Raw genomic sequence first — 10,000 nt, 5'->3', positions numbered from 1 at the left:
TTGTGTGTGTGTGTGTGTGTGTGCCCAGACCCGTGCTGGAGGAGGGTACGAGTGTGTGTGTGTGGACCCAGACCCATGCTGGAGGAGGGTACGAGTTTGTGTGTGTGTGTGTGTGTGTGTGTGTGTGTGCGCGTGCGCCCAGACCCGTGCTGGAGGAGGGTACGAGTGTGTGTGTTTGTGTGTGTGTGTGTGTGTGTGTGTGCCCAGACCCGTGCTGGAGGAGGGTACGAGTGTGTGTGTGTGTGTGTGTGGACCCAGACCCGTGCTGGAGGAGGGTACGAGCCTGTGTGTCTGTGAGCCTGAGACACGAGTGTGACGTCTCTGTGTGTGTGTGTGTTCACAGGCGATGCGTTCCCGTGGACAGTGTGTGTGAGTCAGCTGAGCGTGTACTCTCTCCTGGGACAGCAGCGTTCCCTCAGTGTTCTGGATCCGTTGGGCTTCACCTCCACGCTGGCACTCACCGCCCCGAAGCTGCAGCCCGAGAGCAGAGACGCCTTCATCATGTGCCTGCATGTGGACCTGCAACCAGTGCAGCTCCGGTGCTCCAACCCTCAGGTACTGCAGATCACAGGTGTACAGGTGCAGAACACAGGTGTACATGTGCAGAACACAGGTGTACAGGTGAAGAACACAGGTGTACATGTGCAGATCACAGGTGTACAGGTGCAGAACACAGGTGTACAGGTGCAGATCACAGGTGTACAGGTGCAGAACACAGGTGTACAGGTGCAGAACACAGGTGTACATGTGCAGAACACAGGTGTACATGTGCAGAACACAGGTGTACAGGTGAAGAACACAGGTGTACATGTGCAGATCACAGGTGTACAGGTGCAGAACACAGGTGTACAGGTGCAGATCACAGGTGTACAGGTGCAGAACACAGGTGTACAGGTGCAGAACACAGGTGTACATGTGCAGAACACAGGTGTACAGGTGCAGAACACAGGTGTACATGTGCAGAACACAGGTGTACAGGTGCAGAACACAGGTGTACAGGTGCAGATCACAGGTGTATAAGTGCAGAACACAGGTGTATGTGTGCAGAACACAGGTGTACAGGTGCAGAACACAGGTGTACAGGTGCAGAACACAGGTGTACAGGTGCAGATCACAGGTGTACATGTGCAGAACACAGGTGTACAGGTGCAGAACACAGGTGTACATGTGCATAACACAGGTGTACAGGTGCAGAACACAGGTGCACATGTGCTGAACACAGGTGTACAAGGGCAGAACACAGGTGTACAGGTGCAGAACACAGGTGTACATGTGCATAACACAGGTGTACATGTGCAGAACACAGGTGTACAGGTGAAGAACACAGGTGTACAGGTGCTGAACACAGGTGTACAAGGGCAGAACACAGGTGTACAGGTGCAGATCACATGTGTACAGGTGCAGAACACAGATGTACATGTGCAGATCACAGGTGTACAGGTGCAGAGTACAACTGCAGAACACAGGTGTACAGGGGCAGATCACAGGTGTACATGTGCAGAACACAGGTGTACAGGGACAGAACACAGGTGTACATGTGCAGAACACAGGTGTACAGGTGCAGATCACAGGTGTACAAGTGCAGAACACAGGTGTACATGTGCAGAACACAGGTGTACAGGTGCAGAACACAGGTGTACAGGGGCAGATCACAGGTGTACAGGTGCTGAACACAGGTGTACAGGGGCAGAACACAGGTGTACAGGTGCAGATCACAGGTGTACAAGTGCAGAACACAGGTGTACAGGGGCAGATCACAGGTGTACAAGTGCAGAACACAGGTGTACAGGGGCAGAACACAGGTGTACAAGTGCAGAACACAGGTGTACAGGGGCAGAACACAGGTGTACAGGTGCAGATCACAGGTGTACAAGTGCAGAACACAGGTGTACATGTGCAGAACACAGTTGTACAGGTGCAGATCACAGGTGTACAGGTGCAGATCACAGGTGTACATGTGCAGAACACAGGTGTACAGGTGCAGAACACAGGTTTACAGGTGCAGAACACAGGTGTACATGGGCATAACAGGTGTACAGGTGCAGATCACAGGTGTATAAGTGCAGATCACAGGTGTACAGGTGCAGATCACAGGTGTACAAGTGCAGAACACAGGTGTACAGGGGCAGAACACAGGTGTACAGGTGCAGATCACAGGTGTACAAGTGCAGAACACAGGTGTACAGGGGCAGATCACAGGTGTACAAGTGCAGAACACAGGTGTACAGGGGCAGAACACAGGTGTACAGGTGCAGATCACAGGTGTACAAGTGCAGAACACAGGTGTACATGTGCAGAACACAGTTGTACAGGTGCAGATCACAGGTGTACAGGTGCAGATCACAGGTGTACATGTGCAGAACACAGGTGTACAGGTGCAGAACACAGGTGTACAGGTGCAGAACACAGGTGTACAGGTGCAGATCACAGGTGTACATGTGCAGAACACAGGTGTGCATGTGCAGAACACAGTTGTACAGGTGCAGATCACAGGTGTACAGGTGCAGATCACAGGTGTACATGTGCAGAACACAGGTGTACAGGTGCAGAACACAGGTTTACAGGTGCAGAACACAGGTGTACAGGTGCAGATCACAGGTGTACATGTGCAGAACACAGGTGTACAGGTGAAGAACACAGGTGTACAGGTGCAGAACACAGGTGTACATGTGCATAACACAGGTGTACAGGTGCAGAACACAGGTGCACATGTGCTGAACACAGGTGTACAAGGGCAGAACACAGGTGTACAGGTGCAGATCACATGTGTACAGGTGCAGAACACAGATGTACATGTGCAGATCACAGGTGTACAGGTGCAGAGTACAACTGCAGAACACAGGTGTACAGGGGCAGATCACAGGTGTACATGTGCAGAACACAGGTGTACAGGGACAGAACACAGGTGTACATGTGCAGAACACAGGTGTACAGGTGCAGATCACAGGTGTACAAGTGCAGAACACAGGTGTACATGTGCAGAACACAGGTGTACAGGTGCAGAACACAGGTGTACAGGGGCAGATCACAGGTGTACAGGTGCTGAACACAGGTGTACAGGGGCAGAACACAGGTGTACAGGTGCAGATCACAGGTGTACAAGTGCAGAACACAGGTGTACAGGGGCAGATCACAGGTGTACAAGTGCAGAACACAGGTGTACAGGGGCAGAACACAGGTGTACAAGTGCAGAACACAGGTGTACAGGGGCAGAACACAGGTGTACAGGTGCAGATCACAGGTGTACAAGTGCAGAACACAGGTGTACATGTGCAGAACACAGTTGTACAGGTGCAGATCACAGGTGTACAGGTGCAGATCACAGGTGTACATGTGCAGAACACAGGTGTACAGGTGCAGAACACAGGTTTACAGGTGCAGAACACAGGTGTACATGGGCATAACAGGTGTACAGGTGCAGATCACAGGTGTATAAGTGCAGATCACAGGTGTACAGGTGCAGATCACAGGTGTACAAGTGCAGAACACAGGTGTACAGGGGCAGAACACAGGTGTACAGGTGCAGATCACAGGTGTACAAGTGCAGAACACAGGTGTACAGGGGCAGATCACAGGTGTACAAGTGCAGAACACAGGTGTACAGGGGCAGAACACAGGTGTACAGGTGCAGATCACAGGTGTACAAGTGCAGAACACAGGTGTACATGTGCAGAACACAGTTGTACAGGTGCAGATCACAGGTGTACAGGTGCAGATCACAGGTGTACATGTGCAGAACACAGGTGTACAGGTGCAGAACACAGGTGTACAGGTGCAGAACACAGGTGTACAGGTGCAGATCACAGGTGTACATGTGCAGAACACAGGTGTGCATGTGCAGAACACAGTTGTACAGGTGCAGATCACAGGTGTACAGGTGCAGATCACAGGTGTACATGTGCAGAACACAGGTGTACAGGTGCAGAACACAGGTTTACAGGTGCAGAACACAGGTGTACAGGTGCAGATCACAGGTGTACATGTGCAGAACACAGGTGTACAGGTGAAGAACACAGGTGTACAGGTGCAGAACACAGGTGTACATGTGCATAACACAGGTGTACAGGTGCAGAACACAGGTGCACATGTGCTGAACACAGGTGTACAAGGGCAGAACACAGGTGTACAGGTGCAGATCACATGTGTACAGGTGCAGAACACAGATGTACATGTGCAGATCACAGGTGTACAGGTGCAGAGTACAACTGCAGAACACAGGTGTACAGGGGCAGATCACAGGTGTACATGTGCAGAACACAGGTGTACAGGGACAGAACACAGGTGTACATGTGCAGAACACAGGTGTACAGGTGCAGATCACAGGTGTACAAGTGCAGAACACAGGTGTACATGTGCAGAACACAGGTGTACAGGTGCAGAACACAGGTGTACAGGGGCAGATCACAGGTGTACAGGTGCAGAACACAGGTGTACAGGGGCAGATCACAGGTGTACAGGTGCAGAACACAGGTGTACAGGGGCAGATCACAGGTGTACAGGTGCAGAACACAGGTGTACAGGTGCAGAACACAGGTGTACATGTGCAGAACACAGGTGTACAGGTGCAGAACACAGGTGTACAGGTGCAGATCACAGGTGTATAAGTGCAGAACACAGGTGTACATGTGCAGAACACAGGTGTACAGGTGCAGAACACAGGTGTACAGGTGCAGAATACAGGTGTACATGTGCAGAACACAGGTGTACAGGTGAAGAACACAGGTGTACAGGTGCAGAACACAGGTGTACATGTGCATAACAGGTGTACAGGTGCAGAACACAGGTGCACATGTGCTGAACACAGGTGTACAGGTGAAGAACACAGGTGTACAGGTGCAGAACACAGGTGTACAGGTGCAGAACACAGGTGTACATGTGCATAACACAGGTGTACAGGTGCAGAACACAGGTGCACATGTGCTGAACACAGGTGTACAGGTGCAGAACACAGGTGTACATGTGCATAACACAGGTGTACATGTGCAGAACACAGGTGAAGAACACAGGTGTACAGGTGCAGAACACAGGTGTACATGTGCATAACACAGGTGTACAGGTGCAGAACACAGGTGCACATGTGCTGAACACAGGTGTACAAGGGCAGATCACATGTGTACATGTGCAGAACACAGGTGTACATGTGCAGAACACAGGTGTACAGGTGCAGATCACAGGTGTATAAGTGCAGATCAAAGGTGTACAGGTGCAGATCACAGGAGTACAGGGGCAGAACACAGGTGTACAGGTGCAGATCACAGGTGTATAAGTGCAGATCACAGGTGTACAGGTGCAGAACACAGGTGTACATGTGCAGAACACAGGTGTACAATACATGTGCGGAACACAGGTGTACAGGTGCGGATCACAGGTGTATAAGTGCAGAACACAGGTGTACAGGGGCAGAACACAGGTGTACAGGTGCAGATCACAGGTGTACAAGTGCAGAACACAGGTGTACATGTGCAGAACACAGGTGTACAGGGGCAGATCACAGGTGTACAGGTGCAGAGTACAACTGCAGAACACAGGTGTACAGGGGCAGATCACAGGTGTACATGTGCAGATCACAGGTGTACAGGGGCAGAGTACAACTGCAGAACACAGGTGTACAGGGGCAGAACACAGGTGTACAGGTGCAGATCACAGGTGTACAGGTGCAGAGTACAACTGCAGAACACAGGTGTACAGGGGCAGAGTACAACTGCAGAACACAGGTGTACAGGGGCAGATCACAGGTGTACATGTGCAGAACACAGGTGTACAGGTGCAGAACACAGGTGTACAGGGGCAGAACACAGGTGTACATGTGCAGATCACAGGTGTACAGGTGCAGAATACAGGTGTACAGGTGCAGAACACAGGTGTACAGGTGCAGAGTACAGCTGCAGAACACAGGTGTACAGGGGCAGATCACAGGTGTACAGGTGCAGAACACAGGTGTACATGTGCAGATCACAGGTGTACAGGTGCAGAACACAGGTGTACAGGTGCAGAACACAGGTGTACAGGTGCAGAGTACAGCTGCAGTACACAGGTGTACAGGGGCAGATCACAGGTGTACAGGTGCAGAACACAGGTGTACAGGTGCAGAGTACAGCTGCAGATCACAGGTGTACAGGTGCAGAACACAGGTCTACAGGTGCAGAGTACAGCTGCAGAACACAGGTGTACAGGTGCAGAGTACAGCTGCAGAACACAGGTGTACAGGGGCAGATCACAGGTGTACAGGTGCAGAACACAGGTGCAGATCACAGGTGTACAGGTGCAGAGTACAGCTGCAGAACACAGGTGCAGATCACAGGTGGATATACAGGAGCAGGGACACATGTGGGCAGGGCTTGATTGTGTTTGTGGGGAATTGATTGGATGGTTGTGGTTTGCTATTGGTGGATCTCATGTGAGTGACAGGTTGCCCCTCCCTCATCATCAGAGAAGAGAAGAGATGCTGCAAGAGGAACTTATTCTGATTCAAGATTACCAGGAACATGAATTTAACACAATAAGTAAGGGATAATGTACACCCGACAGGGAGATCAGGATCAGGTCTTCATCAGCCTGGAGGGGTTTATTCTGAGATCACACACACACACACACACACACTAGAAGGGGTTTATTCTGCAAGAACAACCGGCTGGATGTACATTATCCTCTTATTACACGGATACTTGCCACACAAGTAAATAATTAGCCACGAAATATTGATCTGAGTTGAAATATTTTATTAGGTCTTTAAACGCAAAGCTTCGCGGAGGGAGCAGTTTCAGCGGCAAGTTCAAACTAGACGGACATTTAAGAGATACGATATACAGTCATAACACTTATTACACAGCATTTCACCACATTAATAATTATGAAGATGAGAGATATTGATTTCAGATTGAATCTTATAATCTTTGAATTTTTTAATCCAATAGTGTACAAAACAATAGTCACAAAATGGCCACCGCTGCGTTTGTGTGAAACGAGAGAGCGAGTCCACAATACTGGAAGGCATAATTAAATAACTACACAAAATATTGATTTGACTGAGTTTTAATATTTTATTAGCTCACCAAATGCAAAACTTCCACGAGAAAAAAACGTTCCTAGCGAGTGTGTAGCGCTGCTGACCTCAGTGACCTGGATGAGCCTGTGCTTCTGTTCTCAGCGGCTGTTATCTGGGAATAATATACCGCTGGATGGAGTGACTGACCAATCAGAATCAAGTATTCCACAGAGCCGCGTAATAATTATAAATAATAATTTATTATAAATACTGCAATATTCCATTTAAAAAAAACAAACAAGAATTGTCAGTTTTGATTTCATAGTGACTGTAAAGATTGGATGTAGAGGATTAATGTAGATTTTCAGTGGCAGCAGAAGTGACCAAGTGATGGTTCGACTATCTTGAGAGCCATTCGTTGTGAATCGCACCCTTACAGCCATATTTACTGTCACCAGTGGAAACATGAGAGTCCTTCTGTTGACGATCTGCACACACACACACAACTTGATCCAGACTGTTTGTTTGAATATGCGTCTGCTCTCGTATGGAGTCCGTGTGAGATGAATGATGACGTGTCTGAGCTCAGATGTGCTGCTGCTGATTGCTGTGTGCTGATTGGCTGTGAGGGGAATGTGGTGGAAAGGAAACGTGTGTTAAATAACAGCTGCCAAAAACAAACAGCAGAATCAGAAGCAGAACTGCAGCGAGATGAAGGAAAAACCGGCAGGAGGAAAAAATTATTTGCTTGTTTGTGATTATGTGGAGATACTGAATCTGTTCAGTTACCATGAGTTACCGACATCTCACTGTCTGTCTGTCTGTCTGTCTCTCTCTCTGTCTGTCTGTCTCACTCTCTGTCTGTCTGTCTGCCTGTCTCTCTTTCTGTCTGTCTGCCTGTCTGTCTCACTCTCAGTCTGTCTGTCTCTCTGTCTGTCTGTCTCATTCTCTGTCTGTATGTCTGTTTCACTGTATATCTGTCTCACTCTCTGTCTGTCTGTCTCTCTGTCTGTTTGTCTCACTCTCAGTCTGTCTCACTCTTTGTCTGTCTGTCTGTCTCTCTGGCTGGCTGTCTCACTCTCTGTCTGTCTGTCTGCCTGTCTCTCTTTCTGTCTGTCTGCCTGTCTGTCTCTCTTTCTGTCTGTCTGTCTGTCTGTCTCACTCTCTCTCTCTCTGTCTGTCTGTCTCACTCTCAGTCTGTCTCACTCTCTGTCTGACTGTCTCTCACTGTCTGTCTGTCTGTCTCATTCTCTGTCTGTCTGTCTGTCTCTGTCTATTTGTCTCACTCTCAGTCTGTCTCACTCTCTGTCTGTCTGTCTGTCTGTCTGTCTCTCTGTCTGTCTCACTGTTTGTCTGTCTGTCTTTCTCACTGTCTGTCTCACTGTCTGTCTGTCTGTCTCATTGTCTTTCTCACTGTCTGTCTGTCTCACTGTTTGTCTGTCTTTCTTGCTGTCTTTCTCACTGTCTCACTGTCTGTCTGCCTCTCTATCTCACTCTCAGTCTGTCTCACTCTCTGTCTGTCTGACTGTCTGTCTCTCTGTCTGTCTGTCTGACTGTCTATCTGTCTGTCTCTGTCTGTCAGTCTGTTTGTCTGTCTGCATCACTGTTTGTCTGTCTTTCTCACTGTCTGTCTGTCTGTCTCACTGTTTGCCTGTCTGTCTTTCTCACTGTCTCTCTCACTGTCTGTCTGTCTGTCTGTCTCTCTCACTGTCTCTCTCACTGTCTGTCTCACTGTCTGTCTGTCTGTATCACTGTCTGTCTCACTGTCTCTCTCACTGTCTGTCTGTCTGTCTCACTGTCTGTCTCACTCACTCTCCTTCTCACTGTCTCTCACTGTCTGTCTGTCTGTCTGTATGTCTCACTATATATATATATGTCACTCTCTGTCTGTCTCATTGTCTGTCTGTCTGTCTGTCTCACTGTATATCTGTCTCACTCTCTGTCTGTCTGTCTGTCTCACTATCTGTCTGTGTCACTCTCTGTCTTGTCTGTCTGTCTCACTCTCTGTCTGTCTGTCTCACTTGGTCTCTGGATCAGTCTACAAAACTGCTGGGCTTTTGTGTAAATAATGTAAAATAATGTCTGAAATAATGGCGAGAGGATAGACAGAGACCCTCCATCGTGTGTGTGTGTGTATGTGTGTGTGTTTTCAGTGGTTTCAGTGGTTATTTGTGTGAATCCAGCTGAACTCCAGCGATGAGTTCGTGATGAGACGCTCCTCACAAACACAGATGCTGATCATGTTTTCTGTTCACACTGGTGGAACTAGTTAGAATCAGCCGCTGTGTTTGAACTGATTGGAGTTTATTTACCATGGCGTTTAGGCGTCCAGCATTTGATGACAGTGATCTGCTTATGAAGGTCTGATGATCATGAACTGAGAGGACGAGCTGATGATGATCTTCTGGAGTCGTTAGGAAGCGCTGTAGAGTCACGTGACGCCGGACGATTGACGTCAAATGGCTCTTTCTACAAGTGTTTCATTTATTGTGATTTAGCAGGAAGTTAAGCGATAATTTACCGCGAGAAGTGGAGGATACACCTGTCAACGCTCCTGTCTGTCACTCATTTGAGGCTACTGTATGTCAGCTTTCTGGACCTACTCCCACCATTGTTGCTTCTTTGTACCGCTCACCAAAGCCCAACAAGGATTTTATTATTGACCTTGCTGCCGCGCAAATTATATATAAACTTTCCCACACACATTAAAGGACATATTTTGGATTTAATCTGCTGTTCAGGTTTTACACCTGTTAACTGTAAAGCAGATTCTTTCCCTTTTTCTGACATTTGCTGCTCTCATTCAGTGTTAATCTTTACTATAACATTCCGAAATATTAAGGATATCAACTTGGACAATTTATCCAATTTTTCTCTACCCCGGATGAACTGCTCTCTCACTACAACAATAACCTTCATAACCTCCTTAATAACTTTGCTCCACTCAAAACCAGGACTGTCTCATTTACTCTCTCTGCACCTTGGTTTACTCCCACTCTTAGAAAATTAAAAACA

At 48.4% G+C, this 10,000-nt stretch overlaps 1 protein-coding gene across 2 annotated transcripts in view; it reads left to right on the top strand.

Annotated features, from left to right (window-relative positions):
* The window catches only part of vps13b (vacuolar protein sorting 13 homolog B), a 175,204-nt gene that overhangs the window by 80,178 nt on the left and 85,026 nt on the right, over positions 1-10,000 (top strand). For both annotated transcript variants that reach the window (XM_084089596.1, XM_084089597.1), the window contains exon 24: positions 344-555. In XM_084089596.1, the coding sequence (XP_083945722.1) occupies positions 344-555 (212 nt within the window). The remainder of the gene's footprint in view (positions 1-343; positions 556-10,000) is intronic.

The sequence above is a fragment of the Abramis brama genome (genome assembly GCF_963993115.1).
Source record: "Abramis brama genome assembly, chromosome: 17".
NCBI lineage: Eukaryota > Metazoa > Chordata > Actinopteri > Cypriniformes > Leuciscidae > Abramis > Abramis brama.
The sequence above is the reverse complement of the archived record's forward strand: the minus strand, read 5'-3'. Positions and strand labels throughout refer to the sequence as shown.